At 44.1% G+C, this 21,560-nt stretch overlaps 1 protein-coding gene across 3 annotated transcripts in view; it reads left to right on the forward strand.

Annotated features, from left to right (window-relative positions):
* The window catches only part of STARD13 (StAR related lipid transfer domain containing 13), a 290,895-nt gene that overhangs the window by 114,376 nt on the left and 154,959 nt on the right, over positions 1-21,560 (forward strand). The window contains exon 1 of one of the 3 annotated variants that reach the window (XM_083169805.1): positions 9,038-9,334. The exons of 1 other annotated variant lie outside the window; for it this stretch is intronic. In XM_083169805.1, coding sequence (XP_083025931.1) covers positions 9,211-9,334 — 124 coding nt within the window. In that variant the 5' untranslated portion in view covers positions 9,038-9,210. Of the gene's footprint in view, positions 1-9,037; positions 9,335-9,647; positions 9,755-21,560 lie in introns of those variants that run through there. One more of the 3 variants, XM_083169807.1, reaches the window with a different exon arrangement.

Below are 21,560 nucleotides of genomic sequence, written 5' to 3' on the forward strand. Positions count from 1 at the left end.
CCAACATTTATATCATGTGAACATCAGAGTCTCAAACCACAGTTTTAGCAAATATTTTTTTTTAACACCATTAATAGACAGCCCTGTCTTCTGAAAAGATAATATAGTAACCTCAACCACAGAACCAGTTCTGAGCCCAGCAGGACAGTTACCAATACATTAGAAAAGAAAGCTGACTCTGCACTATTTAATTTGCTATGACCTACAGTACGTCTGCTGGATATAGCAGAGGTATTGATTTTATAATGGTAAGTTTCCTCTAAGACTTAAAGGATTCTGATTTGTGTCCAGGATGCTCCAGGCACAAGAACTCCCTTCCCTTCCTTCCAGTCAAACAGCAGCATATTCTAACACAGACACGGAAACACGTTAAACAGATCATTTTTGCTTAATCTTAACAGTCAGGTGAGGTGACATATTTTCTCTACTCGAGTTAATTTTTTGATACTACACAAACTACAGCTATTCACGCACTCAGCATATCGGGTATATACTTAACCAATCAGCTTCTATCATTTCAAAGGCTGTGCTAGGAAATGATAGAAGCTGACAGGTACTTTATCTTTCTCCAAGAATTGATACGTCATCCCCATAGTGACATGCCTTTGGGTAGGATCACTTGGATATGTGACAATGGGGTAGATTAGCAGGGCTGAGAGTGCAGAAGTGTGCCATGTGCCAATCAGCTACTGCATATACATTTTATAGAATGCACTCGATATATGGTTACCACCCCACATATATAAGTAGAAATAATGTTTTTCTGGAAAATCTTAGAAATTACAGTCCCATTATGTCAATGGGAAATGCAACACTGTGGGTATATCAAGCTCCTGAAAGGCTTGAAACCAGGGCCTGATTAATGGTTCCGGGGCTGCTATCAGGAATTTGGGGGCCCGGGACTCATTTACAGTCTCGGCCCGGGCCCCCTCCTCCTCCTCACTTGACTTACCGTAACCCAGCTCCTGCTCCCCCATCTCCTCTTCTGCTGAGCTGCAGCACGGAGGTCCTCCAACTCAGGATGCCGGCGGCCCCCCAAAAAATGCAGCACCGGCTGGTGAGCCAATCAGAGCTCACTTATAGTACCAGCAGCTGCTCTGATTGGCTGCCGGTACACAAGCTCTGATTGTCTCAAAAACCGGTGCAGCATTTTAATTGGCTGCTGGCGTACTGAATTCAATAAGCCTGAGCTCCGGGACCTGCTTTGGTCATGCACTGAGTGCAGCGCAGCAGAGGCAGATTGCGGTGGGCAAAATGAGCTGCCCGGACCCTTTCAGAGGCCGGGGCCTGAGACAGCTGTACCCACATCACCCCCCTATCGGTGGCTCTGGCCCTAGGCACAATAACTATTGCCTGTGCTGTTCTAGGATAGTGCTTGCGCCGTGGGAAAAAAAACAGATCCGATAGTGCTAGCTATCACTTTACTTTTCTCTCTTTACAGGTGCGGCTGTTATAGGATCTCATGTTACTGCAAGAGTTTATTAAAACAAACCCATAATAAAGAGATTACTCTTGCCATGATATACTGTATGGCAATAATAAATCAGTCGTATCAGGGAAATAAATGCAGCAATCCTACATCTGCACCTAAAGACCACGGCTAAATCCCAGAAATCTATGCTGCAACTCACAGTCTATTCCATTTGTGCCAAACAGTACGTTCACAACCTATGAACTTCCCAATTATAACGGCACTTTATGGACTCTACATATTTTCATCGCATTATATTTAAAATATAGCAGTTGATGTGAAATTGGATCACACTCACATACTGTACAGGAAAAGCTATCATTGTAAGAATACCAGTTTAAAAAAAAACGTAATAAAAGTTATATTCCGTCATTATGTTTAAGTTGTGCATTTCCAGATGTGCCCAACGCTTATGTGAATGAAGGAGAACATTACACAAAGCAATTTCCAGATCTCAGATACCTGTTCCTATGTGGTAGCACTAGCACACAAGAATGTTGACCGTAATGACTTCCAATTCTCAACTCTATCCCATATTATTCTATTCATAAGTTTTCCTTGCAAGCATATTTGGTTTTATGAAAACCTAAAAATAGCTCCAAGAATGAAACCATCTGCTGCTTTACAACCAATGTCTATTTCTTACAGTACTGGAATCCGTGTGTATTTATTCTTCACAGTTCAAGAACCTATATTTACATACGTGGCTCATCATGCGCATACTTTTATGATGCCACAGTTCCAACGGCAATAAATATCACTGCCAAAGCCTATGGAACAGAAATACAATTATTGTTTCAATTTACAGTATGTGACTATCACCTGCGGTGGAGACATATGTAAGTTATTTGTCAATAGTTACAGTATATATCAGCCTGGTGAGATCAGATTTTTTTCCATAATATACAAAACGACATTTGAATTGAAATTGTGCATTGTGCAATAATGAAATATATTCGTTTTTTTTTTTTTATTAACTGTGACTATTGACCTTTACTGTAGCGCAAAAACAGATGCCGATTAATTATTGTGTTCCCCTGGAAAGTGTAGGATTTGTGTCATTTATTACATTATGTACTATTAAAATAAAATAAAAAATACAAATAAAATAACTTTCTTTTAAAAAAAATTAATAAAATGCACATTACACTTGCCCAATAAAAAGTGGCCAAATTTGAAGTTTTCCTTACACATGCAACCCCATATGCTTGGAGAGGCCAATCGGTGTGTGCACATGCCGGTTCTGTAAAGGAGTGATATAGACATGTATGGATAAATATACTTAAGCTTCTAAAAGTTGTAAAGCGCAACGGAATATGCTCTGCTATACAGGTTGAGTATCCCTTATCCGAAATGCTCGGGACCACCAGCATTCCGGATAAGGGATTTTTACGGTTTTTGGAATATTTTTTTTTTTACATACTTACCTGTCCCCTGGTGGGTCCCTGGTGGTCCCTCAGTGTCCATGGAGTCCTCCGGTGACCATGGCAGGCCTTCAGCTTCATCTCCGGCGTCTCCAGCGGTCCCAGGAGTGCATTGCGCGAGTTCCCAGGCGTACCGGTGACGTCACCGGCGCGCCTGGGAACTCACGCAATGCACTCCTGGGACTGCTGGAGACGCCGGAGATTAAGCTGAAGGCCTGCCGTGGATGCCGGGGGACTAGGTAAGTATAAAAAAATTCGAACTTCCCAACTTTGCTACCCCCTTTCTCTTAGCTTTATTTTACATGCAATTAAAATCCAGCCAATACGATAACCTCCTCCTTTCTTCCACTGTGTATGCATGGCGACGTGCTAAGAAATCTCTACATTTAAAACATTATCACTCCCTGTCTCTCCCTCTAGTTGGCAACCTAGAATTTCAGAACGGCAAAGCCATGTCTCCTTTTATTTCTTGGCGCTCTTTAGGCATTTTATCCCTATGCCACTTACTCAACACTTCACACGAACCACTAACTTTTGACGAAGCCATGTCAGGCTTTCATTTGGCCCCTCAACATAAATTTGCTTAAGCTTCTTCATGTACTCATTCAATAGCCATTCAATACTTAAGATCCATACTGCCCAAACTAACACCTGAAGACATTACGAACCCTCTTGATTCCGTCATCCGCACCCGTACACATACCATATCTACATTATATGCACGAATACGCCCCGAATTGGATACTGATTCGGACCTTTAGAGTCTTCACAAATGGACTTCACAAATCACGACCCTTGACCCTGACACCATTTTATCCACATTCCTTTTAAATCTGAGGCTCATCCCTGCTAGCTCTTATCAAGAAATGTCCTACAAGAATAGGGCATACTTTTCCCCTAAACGTTGCCACCTGATGGGTACTGCTGATTCCTCTGACTGCCCAAAATGTCACTCACATGGGGCAGACCTATTCTGCCTATGGTCCTGCCCCCATATTCAAACCTTCTGGAATACCCTGCATAATTACGCTGCCTCTTCATTGAAACTGACTTTTCACTGCATTGACTCCTGGGCTTTATTTAGATATGTTGCAGACCAAACTAATGTCCCCAAACATGATAAAAAAACTTCTTGCACTCTTATCAGCGGTGGGTAGGAAGGCTGTTCTACAGCAGTGGATACATGACACTGCCCCCTCACTGGAGATGGCAACTTCTCAATTACTTTTCCTATTTACCATGGACTGGTTGGAGGCATCTCTTCACAAAGAATCCATGACTTCGGACCTGTTCCAAGTGTGGGACAAATACATTCAGACCTTGCCCCCCAGGACCAAAGAGGCCATCCAGACCTGCTTCCAGTCCACTTCATGGTTTAACCTTCAGCTTCTTCAGAACAGAACTCCTATAGTTATCTAACTACTAGGCCTATGCTACTCTCTTACCTGCTCTCTTCCTCTTTCACATAACCCCCTACCTCTCTCCTTCTTCTTTCCTGCTGGATGGCTGGATCGATCCATGGATGGGTTGTTGGCTTGGAGTTGGGAGCGGACAGTTGATGTTATTGTTCTTTGTTTTTATTATATTTTTTATTTTTTTTATTTTTATGATTATATCGGCTATTATTGATTGTTTTTGGTAACGCCCTTTTTCAATGATTGGTGACGCCACTGGCTTCACACACGCCATATGTATCCTTATACCAATATTATGCCCAACACGGAATTACTAATAGAGTTACCATATTATGTTCCTTCCTCTGTTTATACAAGTTTTGGAAAATTTGAAAATGGTGAATTGTTCCTCACTTGATACCTTTATATTAGCTTCATTGTATGTATCATTTATGATGTGTGAGGTTCAATAAAACATATTTTGGGGAAAAAAATTCGAACTATTCCAAAAAAAAACCCACGGTTTTTGGAATAATTCGGATAACGGATATGCGTATACGGGATACTCAACCTGTATAAGTAACTGTAAATAAATAATAAAATTTGACTCAGGAGCTCCGCCCACCGCAAAAGCCCAAGGGAGGAACTGCTGCCCACAGTCAGCTCCCCTCATGTGTAGTTTACTTTTGCTTTCTAAATACAGTAGTTTTTTGAGTCTACTGTGAATGCTGCCTGATTGGAGCTGACTGAGTTCAATCACAGCAGCCCTGCAGCAAGTCACAGAAGGGAGCAGGGGGTAGGCCAAGCGGGAACTCCTCCGAGTTCCTGGCAGCCCAATCCGCCTCTTTTGCTGTGTTCTCAGTTTAATGGGCTGACTGAGTACTTCTCCACACCTTTATAAAAATAACTATAATGAAATATTTCAAGCACAATCAAGCACTGACACTGACTGTTAAGGGGCATACACTGAGCGATTTCAGCCCATTTTCTAAGCAAACTAACTAGATTGCTTAGAAATTAAGTATGGATCGCTCTGTGTGTATGCCCCCTAGCAGTGGGAGCAACGTACATTGCCATCGCCTGACTTGACTGCACATAGTCAAGATCTAGTTAAAATCGCCAGTGCTCTAACCAGATAACACTGGTTAGCACAGTTCGCCCATACACACATCGCTACATGTAACTCCGCCCAGCAAGCAGTGGTGGCAGTGAGATGCAGATACAGGCACAACATGTGACACACAGGTAGCACCCAGCAGGGGTTGCAGGTACCCTGTGGTCTTGCATGTCTCATCTGCTGATAGAAATGGCCCTGAGTGTAAATATAAAGCATATATTTGTGGGTACATACAAAAGCAGCCAATGTAGACCCTGCAAGCAATATAATACATTTGCAACCCTTTGATTGCAATATGATTTTTTCAGATGCAAAGCTACTGTACTTGCTTCTTGTTTTGCTTCACTCTCAGTTCAAACCAGGGCGGGGATTTAGTGAAAGCCGGGGTGCAAATACACCATAACGCTAGACCAGTTCCCTGCAACAACTTGTGCCACTGTGGTGCTCACAGTGCAAGTCTCCATTCCTGTCAGGTGTCCAGGGGAAGATTACAGCATCCCCGTATGGCCCAACCATTCCAGTTTTTTACCCCATCTCTATACAGGGAGTCTGTATTCTGTCCGTCTCCTTGGTGACAGCCATCACAGGAACCCAGATGGGTGCAACGCTACCTGGACAGGAATGGGCGGAAGTGTGCACCACAAGCTGCATTAGCAGAGGATGCGGCAAGGAGCTGATTTGGTCCAGTTTTTACCCAAGTTGCGTCCAGTATACATACCTCCCATGTGTGTGTATTGAATACACCTGTGCACCTTCCAGGTAACCAGGAAAACGTGAACTGGGGGGGGGGGGGGAGTGGGTACTAATTACCCAGGCTTGCTGGAGGGGCCTGGTGGGGGCCCTGGTCCCACCCTGCCATACCTTCCCCCTTCACCCCTCCCAGCAGGATAAGCATTAGCATTTCACTGACAGCATGAGAGCTCATGTTGCGCCTGCTGGCAGCACAGCACATGCTGTAGGTGTGTGTGCTGCTGCTGAGGTGGGGGACGACTTTAGAGTGTTTTTTTACTCACATAAAACAGTTTGTGGGTGTGGCCTAATCGCAAGAGATGGTCACGCCTCCCGCATCTAGGTCACACCCCCAAAATTTTACCGACGCTTGCATACCTCTCAGCTGCCTTGGGTATCCTAAGGATCGAGTTTGATAATCTGGTGCATTATAAACTGACATCTTTTACTCTTGTGCGGGTACCTTATTTTACCCCAGTTGGGGATAGCTTTTTTTGGCATTTAGGGGGAAATTTACTGAAAGAAATTTGTAAAAAATAGGTGTATTTGTATCCAGAAATACACTTATTTTTGACATTTACTATCCCGAAAATACGGCAATTCGTATTCCTATTGATAGCACATCAATACGACTACGAATTGCCATATTTTCGGGATAGTAAATGTCAAAAATAAGTGTATTTCTGGATACAAATACACCTATTTTTTTACAAATTTCCTTTAGTAAATTTCCATTTCTGCTGTAATTTCTTGTCTGGCTTAATAAATACTGTACCTCCAATGCAATTCTTATTCATAAATATAGCTAAAGAAACATATCATAGTAATTCTAATAATACTTGTATATTTATTTTATCAAAACTTTGCTGTACTGTAGGCAGGGCTATTTTTCAGTAAGCTCCAGCAGGAACTGAGGCCCTTATTCTAGTTCACTTTCTGACAAAATATTTCTTAGATGGACAAAACCATGTGCACTGCAGGTGAGGCAGGTGTAAAACCCCACCCAAATGTAATTATCTCTGCACAAGTAACACCTGCATCACCTGCAGTGCACATGGTTTTGTCCCCTCTAAGAAATATTTTGTCAGAAAGAGTGAACTAGAATAAGGGCCTCAGTTCCTGCTGGAGCCTGCTGAAAAATAGCCCTGCCTGTAGGACACAAGAATTCAAGTTAACATGAACTATAATAAACACAGCATGCTGATTATATAAATAAATAAATAAATAGAACATAATAAGACACAACTTGGAAGTGATGATGATGACGATGATGATGATGATGATTATTATGTGTTTGGAAAGAGGGGTTTTTAAACTAGGGGAAAACAGATTATGCAGGAATTATACATACCATTTTTCTACTGTATCCCCCACATAAGAGATCTAGAATAATGTCTCATTCTAGGCACATAAAATGCAGTCATGTCTAAAATAGATAACAATATGATTTTTCCTGACATCTGTGCACTTTGTTTCCATAACCGCTACCTGCTCAGAGATACTACATTTCAGCAGAGAATACCAACAATGCTTAACCCTTTACCTAGAAAGGTCACAGGAATACACATGCACACAGCATCAGGCCCACCATCAGGAATTTTGCACCCCCCCCTCCCCTCTTCCCCTCCTCACTTGACTTACCGTAAACCTGGCTCCTGCTTCCCCATCTCCTCTTCCGCTGATCTGCAGCCCGGAGGTCCCAGATCGCAGGCTTCTTCAACTCAGGATGGCGGCGGGCAATTAAAATACAGCACCGGCTGGTGAGCCAATCAGAGCTCGCTTACCTGCAGCTGCTCTGATTGGCTGCCGGTACTCAAGCTCTGATTGGCTGAAATGCTGGTGCAGCATTTTAATTGGCCACCGGTGTCCTAGGGTTGACAAAGCCTGCGCTCCGGGACCTGCTTTGTTCAGCGCAATGGAGGCAGTCGGGGAGGGGGGGGGTGCGGCTAAGTCCCACCGACTCCCAACTCCCCCCAGCTGCAGCACACTGCCTGACGCATGTGAGATGCGGAACAGTCCCCCCAAAAAAGGACTGTACCGCAAAAATCTGGACAGTTGGGAGGTATGGTCCTTTACAGTATAATGTATCATATGTACAGTATTATATATAATTCACATGTACGGTCTGGAACATGATCCCTAGAAGAAGGGGTGGGCTTTCAGTCAGTGGGGCCGACCAGGGGCTTCCTACCCCTGTGGACCAGTCCAAACCTGGGTGGGGGTGTTGTTTGTATACACATAACATATTGACACCTATGGGTGGGGTGAAATGTGCCAATGGTGATCGATCACACCTAGGGGTGGGGGGTATTGCCACAAAGGATCTATTGCTCTGGGGGAATCTTTAAGCAAGGGGGGTGGGGGGGGGGGGGGGGGCATTTTACAATTGGTGCCTGTGGACATAACATGAGATGAGGATGTGAAGCATCTGCTTGGCATTTTTTCAGTTAAATATTAAAGTAACTTTAAAAATTCTGTCTAAAGCTTAATGAAATTTAAAAAAAAGCTTTTTTTATTACAAAAATATAGCCAGTTAAATAGTTAAATATCAAGTGTAGTTTAGTCAGCAGCGAACAGGTTACTAGCTAATAATAGCCTGATATGGTGACCTCTACTTCTTGTGCTTTCAGTGATAGTATAAGTCAATAAAGTCAATGGCAAACTTGCAGATGCAAGGCAAAGGAAAGAAGGAGGAAAGACTTCTCTGTGTCAGACTGGGAATGACGGGTTTACACCTGGGCTAGGCATCTGTCAGTCTATCTATCTATCATCTATCTATCTATCTATCTATCTATCTATCTATCTATCTATCTATCTATCCCTGTTATCGGGTTAGGGTACATCTGCAGCGGAGAGGAGGGGTGCAGAGGGTGTGGGAGGGTGAAGTGAGCAGGGGAGAGAGCCTGTCATTAGGAGATGGAGTGTGGACCCTTCCACTACAACAATGTGTCAGTGCCTGGAGATAGTAGTGCTGAGAGCGAGGCAGGCTCGGAGTAACGCACCTCCTCTCCGGGACCTGCATCTCCCCAGCTGCAGCATTCAGAAGGACAGTGCCATAATGCTGTGGGATTTACAATGACAAGCAAGAGGAGATCAGCCAAATTTGTGCTGAGGAGGTCCCTGAGCGAGCAGCTGAAGGACTCCACCACCAAAGCCTGGGACCTGCTGTGGAAAAACATCCGTGAGAAGCGCCTGGCAGGTCAGTCCCTGCGCCCAGACACACTGCAGTAGTCCCTGGCACGCAGCAGCCTTACCCCGTGCATATACAGTGTGTGTGCCCCTGGTGTAATGTGCAGCAGCCTCGGCGTGTTATACAGTAGTATATTGCCTGTCTGTGCTGCCTAGCTGTCCTGGGCTCATTGCAGACACTGCAGTGTCCTATGCAGCGTCCTTGCAGTGTCACTGACTGATCACCGCGTTATATGCAGTGCACTGGCTTACTCAAGTATAACAAAGTTGCAGCATAATAGCAATGAAATAACAAATCCCTTCATCCCCAGAGGCAATGCAGGCACTTCTTTAATGGACGGGGCATGCTGGGGGCTTATTGGTTATGATGTCATTCTATCAAAGGCAAATCTATAGGAACTACAATTTGTGGCTAAAAAGGAAACATATGGTAGGTTGGCTGTAATCATTTGCAGGCAATTGTTATTTATGTGCCATATATTTTAATGCATAGCATTTGTCATATTTGTTTTTTTTCTGAATAATTTGTGTGGTTACCTATCCATCATCTCCATTTTCACCCCTGCAGTTATCTGCTAATAGAGCTGGAGGCACTGGGTGGATATACTGCACCAGTGCTGGGCTGTACACCACATACTGTAGTGTCTGCCATAAAGTGGCTCATCCTGTCCCTGATGCCTGGAATACGGGGGTACTCTCATTGCTGGGAGTGACATGATGCAGCCATTGTTATGTACAATTGTTTAAAAAAAAAAATTGTTTGTCAACTTTGTCTTTACTGATTTGGTTGCCCGTGAACAGTAATAGACAGGCATGAACCTGTGGGGTGAATTAAGGTACGGCGTATTCCTGGCCATTGGCAGAAGTTGGAGTAAGACATTGGTAGGCTTGGGGCACTTACATTAAAGCCCCTTGGGTCTACAATTAAGCATAGTATAAGCATGAAAGAGTTGTAAAAGGTGGGCAAGAGGCAGTCAGATGAATGCCATCATATTGGTGACTGGCCTTTGGCTACCAATGTGATAAGTAGTCAAGTGTCTGCTGAATGGTGATTCTTGGGGCCTCCTGAGTGCCTGTGTTATGGGTGGGGCTCAACATGTTGGTGAGCTGTGTGTGACTCTTAGCCATGATACCTTGGTCTGGGAAGCCCCATGGGAGAGGGAGGCCCTGGACATGTGCCCAATGCACCCCCCCCCCCCTTACTACAACTCAAGTGACAGCTAAGTATGTAGATCTTCACAATCTGGCAGCAGAAGAGATCCATACCCATTCCTAACACAGCAGACTTCCATGTACACTGTATGAGTGAATGTGATTTGTGGAAATCTACAAGCTTTGACGTGTTTGGTGTGAATTGGATACAATGCAGTGGTCTCCCAGACATCCCCGCGATGTCCAGCTGTGCACATCACAATGCCATGGCTTATTTTTCCACTCAACTCTGTGGAGGGCACATTAAAGTTAGCATAGATATTGGTTATGAATTTCCTTAGCTCAGCATTCTGGGTGCACTTCTCGGCCCTTTTGTGTTTGGTTTTTGTGACATATTTATAGAAACTATGATAAGTTTGTTGAATGTAAGTGTGAATGTGAACTATCCTCACTCACCTGTTTTTAGCTGTGGAAGTCCTGCTTTTGCACAATACTACTGTATCTGGTTACACCTGTAGGATTCCTGTATCAGAATTTGTGCTGGAGCCTATATAGTGCATATACTACGATGTCAGTCACTCACTGAATCAATTGTGTATGTGTATATATATATATATATATGTCTGAATTATGTTATTGATTAGAATAAATTAAATATTGTACAGCAAATGTTCTCAAATGTAGTCCTCAAGGCCTTCCAACAGTCCAGGTTTTAAGTATATCAATGCTTGGTCACAGGTGAGTATATCAATGCTTGGTCACAGGTGAGTATATCAATGCTTCGTCGCAGGTGACTTAATTAGTACCTTAGTCAATTTGAGGTACTAAACCATCTGTGCTGAGGCATGGATATACTTAAAACATGGACTGCTGAGGTGCCTTGAGGACCATGTATGGGAACCTGTGTTCTCCATGATAATTTGTCTTTTGGTGGCGTTTCTTCATTTTATGTTTATGACTGATATTAATCGGAGTGTTCACACTGTCTATTCATATTGAAGGCAACCATATTTTTGCATGAACCGATATTAATAAGAATGCAGCCTGTTTTTGTTCCTTGTAACATCAAAGAGGCAAAATGTTTCCCTTTGTTCTATGCATTTTAGTATCTCCATTTGTTATTAGTGTTGCTATTATTGATTAGGGAAAGTTTTTATCCATTGATTAATCCAGCTTGACAGGAACAGTACCTATAATAACTGCAGTTTATATGGGACTGGGTATGAAATCCTGGCAGTAGGGATCCAGACAGTCAGAACGGATCACGGTAAGTATTTTTGCCCTACACTGAATCCTACACCTAAAACCCCACAGTGTAACCCTAACCTCCCCTACAGCAACCTAAAGCTGGCCATACACTTAAAGATTCTTTCCAACCATAAAACTAATTGGCTAATTTCAAGAAACAATTGATAATCTATGGGAACAAATGGTAATCCACCATATGAATTAACCAATTTGTTTGAGTGACTCATTTCCAATGTTTGGGAGCAAATGGTGGATATTCAGTTGCTCAAATACAGTGCCAGTTTTTCTTACCACCCAGCTCTCTAGTAGGACGGTTGGAAAGTTAATCTTTCAGTGTATGGCCAGCTTAAGTCAAACCCTAACCTCCGCCACCCTACAGCCAAACCCTAACCTTCCCTCAGGGGAGGATTGGTCATAGGCCTCATTGGGAAGAATCCCTGTAAGCCGGTGAACCTGTGAGGCCACAAGTCAGCCAATCACTTTTCTTTTTTAAGATGTGGCCCTGCCCAGGGTAAAGGGCCCATGCCCCTCCTGTGACCTGTCTCCCACGCAATTAACCTTCGCCGGTGCACAGAGAATAGTACTCAATGCTGCAAATACTTGTCTATGGTTGGTGCCCATCTACATCCATTGTGACATCTGTTATAGGGGCAGGAGTGTGTGGTATCTGAGATGTAACAATTTCTGGGGTGCTTCTGGGCTCCACTGGGGGAAGGATGGAGATAGTTGCAATATTTGGAAGATTGGGGTAGTTATTTATTTTTCTACATGAAAGGTTTTTGTCTGTGTTCAGTCTCAGTGGGGGGAGGGGGATATGATTTAAAATGTGGAGGATTGTGGTTTGGCACAGCAGCTTAAAATTCTGGGGGCCACTAGACTGCCAAGCACATTGAAATCAGCAGCTTCCTCATAGATGTAGTTATGTATTAATCCTGCCTCTTATGGTATTGGTTCCACCTACATTTGATTTGATGCCATCTACATTAGGCCACTTTTAGAAGTTGTTCCAGGGCCAATTAGTTCCCAATCCGGCCCTGCCTCCACCATCCCGCAGCCTAAACCTAACCTTCCCCTAAAGTCTAACCATTACCCTCTGCATAATGTCTAACTCTAAACTCAGTGCTTACTTCCAGGATTCGTTGAGACTCTTATTGTCAGAATCCTCTGTAATTATTCTGATTGTGAAGATACCAACAGCCGAGATCCTGAGCGAAGCCCATTACACGATTGTGTTATTTTGTATAATTAAAATTAAAACTTCATAACAAAACAACAACCTTTATGTTATTAATGTAGAGACGGTATATTCTATTGTGCTGCAGATGCCAAAATGAAATTTGCCAAAGTCAGACGACTGTTTCATTTAGTGGACTACGGATGGAAAAAATGAGGTGGTAGTTGCTTCCATGCTGCTTGTTCTGCTCTATAAAGTGTGTAGTTCACAGTTGATCGTGATATTATTGGAAACTAGGGGCCTGATTCAGACCTGTTCGCTAGGCTGTGTATGTTCGATGCCTAGTGAACTGGTAAACAGCGCCCAGCAGAGCACCCGCCCCGCGAATCCCCTCAGTAGCATGCGAGGGGATGTGTACGGTCGATCACCATCCAATGATTTTTATCCCTTTCACTAATAAAAGTCAGTACAGGCTGACTTTTATTATGTCCGCAGATTGCTGAAAAGGTTCAGTCTCCCGCCTGGAGGCCTGCGTGTGCAGGGGAAAGCCCATAAACTGCTTCTCCGCTCGGCAAGTGTGAAATGGCTCGCTCCTAGGGTTTACGCATGCTCAGATCCCAAAGGGGAAGGGGCCGAATTCGGACCCAAATTAATGGGTCTGAATCGATCCCAAGGTTCCAGTTTGTTACAGCATGAAACTCCTGATTCACTTCTGCATCTCCACTGTGGACGCGGGTTTATACAGTGCCGCTGTTATGTGATTATTCAACTCAATGCTACCGTGTAGGTATGTTCGTAATGGGTCCGGTATCCGGCTGATAGGTCTACAGCGTCTTGGTCAACAGTCATTAGGTCAACAGCAAAAGACATGCAAAAGGTCAACATTAACAAAAAGGTCAACACAAGCAAAATGTCGACATAAATGTTTGCATGTTTTTGTGTCAGTGCCGACACCTGTTGAAAGGAACCCCCTATTAGTGCAGCTCTCCCATTACAGCCCCTTCCATGTCTCTCCCATTACAGCTCCCACAAAGTCTCCTGCTGTTGCCCCTGATGTATTATAATGTACTCTGTTCCTGCTATACATGCTTAGGACTTTATATTATATTGTTTGATAGGATAATGGGGCTGATTCTGGATCACTCCTAGTGATCTGAATTCGGCCCCTGCCATGATTGTTGGGTTTGCACATACGTATTTCTGTGCATGTGCAAACCCAGACTGCGAACGGCCACGGGGAGTTAATCACTCGGCGGTCACATCGGGGAGGGAGGGTGGCGGCGCTGGGCCATGGTAAAGCCCAGCATTTTATGGGCATCCCCATGAAAATTCTAGGCGTTTCCATGAGTACGTGGTCGGGCCGATGCCTGCCATGATGTCAGCTGCCCACCCGGTCTTCGTCCCGGCAGACTGACTTTTATTTGCGAAGGCAGGAGTAATCATTCGATGATCGGCAACCGTCAAATGATTTCTCCTGCAGCGGCGGCATGCAAGGGGATGTGTCTTTGTTACGTCCCTTTGCATGGTTGCGAAAGGAAACGGTGGCGGAGGGTTGGCATTCATACGGGCTGCGTTACATGGCTCGCTAAGGAGCAAATTTTCGCTGCTTAGCTAGTTAATCAGAATCACCCCAAATGTGTGATGCACAAATACTCTCTGTCTAGTTGGCTAACATGGAGGGTACCTGGGTGGAGGCTGCACACTGACCAGAGTTTGCACTACTGGAGTACCAACATTATGTTTCCAATATTGTGCCATTTATTAATATTATGGGTGATATGCTATTGCAATTAATGATCAATGATCATTATCGTGGTAACCTCTTAGCAGCCATTTTTATTGGCACTCTATAGGCAAAAACACATGGGATCGGGATAAATTCCCAATCCCATGTGTTATCTCGGGTCATGGTAGATGTTTATCAGGTATTAGGCTTCTCATGCCTCAGGCCTGCAAAGTATAATACCCATTAACAGCGGGTATTGGGGAAAGGATGCCGGCACCGGGGATGAAAGGCTAGGCCCTGGCGGACCTATTAGCCTGGTTTTGGAGATTGCTTATGCACGAACTCCCTCCCCATACCTTTTTTCCTTCACCTAGGACCTATTAGCCCCCAAGTTAAACTTTGCCCCTGCTGCCAGTGTCTATTTTTTTGTAATCAATTCAGCATTTTTTTACAAATGTAGAAAGAAGAAAGGAAAAACACAATAAAGGGAAAAAAAGTATAAAACAAACTGCCTTCAGAGGTCTGGTGACTGAACCCTGAATGGATCAGGATGCCGAGGCCTGGAATACCGACAGCAGGCATCCTGATTGGTTAGTATGCAGGGCAGGGTGGGAGGGTTATGGTTAGGCACTATTGGGGGGACATAGGGTTAGGCAGTGGTGGGGGTTTAGATTTAGGCACTTTGAAGGCGTGTTTGGGTTAGGCTGTGGGCAGGGGTGTAAGGTTATCGGTCGGAGTGCAGGGGTTAGGCACTAGCGGGGAGGGTTAAGGTCAGGCTGCGGGGAGAGGAAGGGTTAGGATGCAGGAAGGAATGGTTAGTGTCTGGCAGGGGAAGGGTATACTTACCTGACTCCTGCCGGTATACCCTCCTTCGGGATGCCGGCATTGGCATTCTGACCACCGGTCATCCGTATGTATCCCAGTCGAGTGATAAGGAATGAATAACCAGTGAATAACAAATACAGTGCCAAATTGACAATCCTGACCATGGCCTATTTGATCTGTCTTGTTGCTGCAGCTGGAGCTGTTGATGGGAGGGTACATGTCCCACTCTTACTACACATGACAGAGGCAGGCAGTACTGTAACTAAGGTGGTGCAGAGTGTGCCATTACAGGGTAGGGGGAGCTGTTAGTGGCACTTGTTAGTTATCTGTTTTTATTAATTTCACTTGCAGCTTCCCTCCTGTGTAAAGCCCGGCATCCCCTGACTGCCCCTGCCTCCTTCCCCCACTCCTTCCATTGCTAACACTTATACAACATTCACAAAATTAACTTAAGTGATATTATTATTCAGTCACACCGTACTTTATTACATTTCAAGATGCTGACATAAATAAATATATTATTATATGCCTAGTGAAGAAATGGGAAGGGAAGCTAATTTAATTTCTGGCACAGGCCACCAAAAAGTGTAGTTATGGACAGTAGCGCTGAGGGGGGCGCAGGTATTTTTTACCCGGGCCCAGGTCGTTTGGGGGCCCTGGTACTGCTCCACCCTCCCTCGTTGCAGGGAGCTGGGCAGTGGGGAGAGAGATGACAGGCTGCCACCGCAGCACAGCCTCTCTCCCCAGCTCAGCACACACTGATCAGTGGTGAGTGCTGAGCTGGAGAGAGAGACAGCTGCAGCAGCAGCCTATCATCTCTCCCCCTCTGTGTGCACAAATTACACAATTACAGGGTTCTGTTTTTTTTCCATGACGGTGTGACCACGCCCCTCCCGGAGGCCACACCTCCTCCATTTTACCGGGGCCCAGTCGAACTGTCGGCACCCCTGGTTATGGCTCTGGAGACAGGACAGACCAACCTCAATTATTATATAGATAGATTCACTTCATGAAAATTATGCATAATTAAAACATCAGGTTGATTGGCATTTCTACCTTAAATGTAATACCGCTTGCTACAATCAGTACTGCGTCAGTACTACACACAGCAAAAGGCTGATCTAACTTATCTACAGCTTCTACTAACAACAGTTTAGTGTGACCTCGGCCATACAAATATTGGCCATGGTCCAGAGATATCTGCTGTATGGGTGCATTTACTGTAGCTGTTGTATTAAATCGGTGAACTGTGAAGATAAGTCAGGTCCTGGTTTACTATTCCTTATGTAACCAAGTGTATTCCAGATCTTGTGATGATATATTTAATTTTGTTTTCTATATTAGATCATGATCTGCTGTACTGTATACAATAATATAATGTAGTATATGCATTCCTCTATACATGGCCCATGCAACATAATTATGCTTTAGCTTTGCATAAAATCATGTCTGTGTTTTCTGTTGGTTAAAGGTATTGTGAATAGTACTGTAAGTATTGAAGCACTTTGCTTTCCTACTCATCCATTCTTTAATTTTTTTCTTCATAGTTGCCAAGATTTGATGGGTGTAATAGTTTTTTTTCTTAAGACATAAGCAATATTTAGAGTTGTAAGATGCTGCGACTCATATCATAAGCAGTGCTGGATAAAGCACTGGTTCACTTTAGACAGGGGCCCCCTCCCATTTGTCATTACTGGCCGCAAACTGCACGGGAGAATATTACACTGCCAAAACTCAGAGTAAAGGCAGTATAAACGTGGTCAATGAGCAACTGCAGGGGGGGGGGGGGTGGAATTAATATATATATATATATATATATACACACACACCCATGAAACGCCTGTGTTTGTCCCTCTGCCTCTGATTAAAAACCCTCCCATGACGAGGCTGCTGCTGCTGTCCTCCATGGGCCTGAGAAGCATGTGATGAGCTCCACCAATCAGAGCTCAGCACAAGCCTCTCAGCCTCTGACCTCATGGGACTTAGTCAACTCCCAGTAATGCACTGCACACTTGTGCAATCAGTGTGCCTTGGCTCCCGATGCTCAGCACCATTAATCATTGTCACATTGGCACATTTGCAGCACTACCCCACTCCCATGCACAAAACCTTTAGCTAAAAAAAAAAAATGGAATTTTTTTTTTTAAATAAATAAAATTACACGCCGACTACATAGAGGGGGGATCAGGGGTACTGACCCCTAAGCCTCCCCTTAATTAGTCCCTAATCATAAGACTCACACTTTACCCATTGATATTTATTACTAGACAATTCAGTTGGTGTAATCATCCACCCATTCACTAGTGTTGACCAAGACGCAGGTGACACATAATCATGATAAAGACACAAGTGTCAGGATTGTGTTTATACACTGTTATTGGTTGTACTATTAACTTATTAATTATCTCATTTTGTTCATGTGTTTTTTCCTCTTTAAGTACAGACTGTGGGGGTTATTTAGACCTGATCCCATGGCTGAGAATCCGCAAGCTGGGCAATTATTGATAGACTGCTAATGTGTACGTATTGTAGCGCGCATGCGCGTGGCCATCCTGGCCGTACACAAGGTGATTGACACCCAAGGCTGCAAATGGATCTTTATGGTGAACATCCATTCGAAGCCAAGCGGTGGATCGCTGCATGCAGGGGTGGGGAGGGGGGGGGGGCAGCCATGCTGGCGGCATCTGGTGGACTTGCAAGGCTGCAAAACTTGCAGCCTTGCGAGTCAACCAGAATAACCTCCATATTCCACACCACTTTACAGTCCCTGCCCCAGTGGATCTTAAAATATATATTCCCTACCACATGTACATCCGCACACATTCATTCTACGGTTAATTTTTTGGGGAGCCAATTAACCTACAATTATATTTTTAGATTGTGGGAGGAAACTGGAATAGCCAGAGTAAACCCAGGCAAGCACGGGGAGAATATACATGAAGGGATCATACCCATGACCACAGCACTGTGAGGCATCCATGCTAACCATTCCACCGCCCGTGCTGCCCAATTTGTCACATAGGGCCTTATTCTAGTTCACTCTTTCTGACAAAATCCTTCTTAGATGGACAAAACCATGTGCACTGCAGGTGGGGCAGATGTTACTTGTGCAGAGAGAATTAGATTTGGGTGGGGTTTTACTTCAAAGTGAGATCTATATTGGCGTGTAAAAATAAAGCAGCCAGTCTTTACCCTGCACAGAAACAAAATAACCAACCCAATCTAATTCTCTCTGCACATTTTACATCTGCCCCCCTGCAGTGCACATGGTTTTGTCCATCTAAGAAGGATTTTGTCAGAAAGAGTGAACTAGAATAAGGCCCGTAGTGACAATTTTTTATTAGGAGTATGCTGCGCATGTTGGCTTATTGTGGATACCATTATTCTTTTTTTAACCAATGACATTTTTGGATTGTGTTATCTATCTGTGGTTTTCTCAGTGGTATTCACTCAGTAATTACACATCCAAACCAAGCAGCCTGACACTTTCCACACAACAATCTGTGGAGACCTCTGCCAGGAGATTGCAGCAGATGGTTTGCTCAGAAAGGTCATTATTTAGGGAAAATGTTTACTGTACACACAATAATGAAGAAACGCTCTGTTCACGCTGCGTTCTCATATGCTGATCCTAAAATTAAATCCTGCAGGGAATTTCTGCCTCCATATATGGCTGGAAGGTCACATTGACGTGGCCAGTGGTAAGAGAGCATCAACTTCTCTTTCTGCAAGCTGTATGTGCTGGTAATGTTTATCTCTATTAGGATGATTTGTGTTTGTTACTGCCAGTTTGACATTCCTCTTGGGATTGTTGCTCTTCTTAACCCTCTGTCAAACAGCTCAGTTACAGCTGCACGGTGCAGAGAGCTGGGCCTGGTGCCCACAAGTAGCAGCCAGCACGCTAAATGGAACGCTGTTTAGATTATGATCAATTGCATTCGGTTTCCAGGAATATGCGGCCATTTTGTTAGAACATTTTCCTATTGGTAATCTTTGCCGTACTGTTGAACAGAAATCCAATTTATGGGTCGTTTATAAATCGCAGAAGTGTAAAAATCGCAGCGCCCATGCTGTTTAGTGATGCTCTGAGTTTTATGGGGAAAGTCACCGGGACAATGCATGCTTGCCTACAGCCCCAGAATGCACGGGGAGTCTCCCGATATTTGGGTAGCTCTCCAGAATCCCAGGGGAGTACACTAGAGATGGCCATCGGTGTGTTCGTCATCGATGGTTGGCATAGATGGTGTGAATAGCCATAGATGGCAGCATGCTATGCCATGGATGACCATCGATGGTTTTGGTAATTGAGGGTCATCCATTTCTTTGACTAACGGGCCCGTGGCACAATCAAAATCTTGGGGCAAACTTTACATATGTTCAGGGCGGAGCTATGCTCCATGTCGCGGCACCTTGGGGAAAAAAATTGGTTATGCTGTACCATCGATGTAGGAAATGATCTGGTTCTCATTTTATGGGTGCCCCCCTGAAAACGTTGGACGTTCCCCTGGGAACGCGGGCGGGCTGATGCCTGCCAAGGGCGGGTTGGGTGACATCACAGGATGTCAGCGCCTGCCCCCTCTTCGGCAGACTCTGACGGAAATAAAAGTCAGTTTAGATTGACTTTCATTTTCGAAGGGGAGAGAGATCAATCGATGGTCGGCGACCATCAAATGATTTCTGTCCCCTTCAGCCACATGCGACGGTATGTGTTCGCACACATACCCTCGCATGGTACCGAGGGGATTCGGCGGGGGGGCATTCAGCCAAACTGCATTTCAGGGCTTGCTAAGCAGCGAACGGCTGCTGCTTAGCTAGTCTTGCTGAATCAGGCTCTATGCGAGGAGTTGAGAGTATTACCTCATGGCATGGGTGCAGGGAGGAGAGAGGGTAGGTGCCAAATACTGACACCCGCAGTCATTCTGGGCACGCCCCCTTAAGTGGCCGCTATACACATTCAGTCATACAGTAGCGACACCCACACACTCTTGGCTACTCCTAGCGCTGGGACCAAAATTATGTTGTATCAGCCCATTCTAGGTTTGCACTGAAATTTACAAATTAAAATGAGCACATTATAATTATTTGAGGGTCTGCAGATTATACCATTTTTGTATGTTACTTAAGGTGCATACCCACGGTAAAGGTGCATACCCACGGTAAGATATAGTGCAAAATCTAGCACACTATCTAGCTAGTTTCGAATAGCATGCTAGATAGTGCACTATATCTTACCGTGTGTACGCACTATCCGACGTACGATGCGCGCTCCTGCCGGTCGTCTGGCAGGGAGCTGCTCGGGTGAGCATGCAACTCAATCTGGCTAGAAAGCATAAGCTAGTATAGTGCAGTACAGCTGTGATGTGAGATCGTATATGATATCTTATGCACAGTGTACGTTATTTTAAGCACAAATCTTATGCTTTTGACCACTGGGACTTTCCTGGGAAATCTTATACAATATCATACGGAACATAAATCGTACCGTGGGTACGCACCTTTACTGTAAAGAACAATCATTTTTCTTTAGGACGTTGATGTCAATTAGGTGCCTGACCTCTGCTCTCAGATTGCCAAAGACAAGACTCCCCATGCAGCAAATGCCACTTGATAAATATAACCTATTTAGTTTAGAAATACCAGTTCAGCTCACGGGGCCGGGGATAATCCTGTTCTTGGAAAGCATAAAAAACTTGGTACTCATTTATCATTACACGCAGACTGCTCCTTTGTAAATGTTATTCTATTTACACAGAATGTTAAATTTATTCATTTCTAATTTAATCATTGACTTGGCTGCTATGTAGAAGGTATAGTGAGTTGAAATAAAGTAAAAATTATATTGTTCTATTATAGTATTATTGATATTAAAAACACCTTTTAGTTACAAAGTGCAGTTATTGTAGTTATCACTTGTTACTGAAGTTTAATGTGCTCCAACCAATCTGCTGCTGTCATTTTTCAGTTTTTGACAGTTAAAAGCTGATTGGAGCACCATTTAAGATTAGTATTGAGTGATAACTAGAATAATGAGCGAGATGTAATGCCGCCCAAGTCCAGCAGCACTGCGAGATGTCCACCGAACGTGGACTTTTTTTTAAAGGGGAATTCACT

Source organism: Crinia signifera, chromosome 2 (genome assembly GCF_055691185.1).
Source record: "Crinia signifera chromosome 2, ASM5569118v1, whole genome shotgun sequence".
Classification (NCBI taxonomy): domain Eukaryota; kingdom Metazoa; phylum Chordata; class Amphibia; order Anura; family Myobatrachidae; genus Crinia; species Crinia signifera.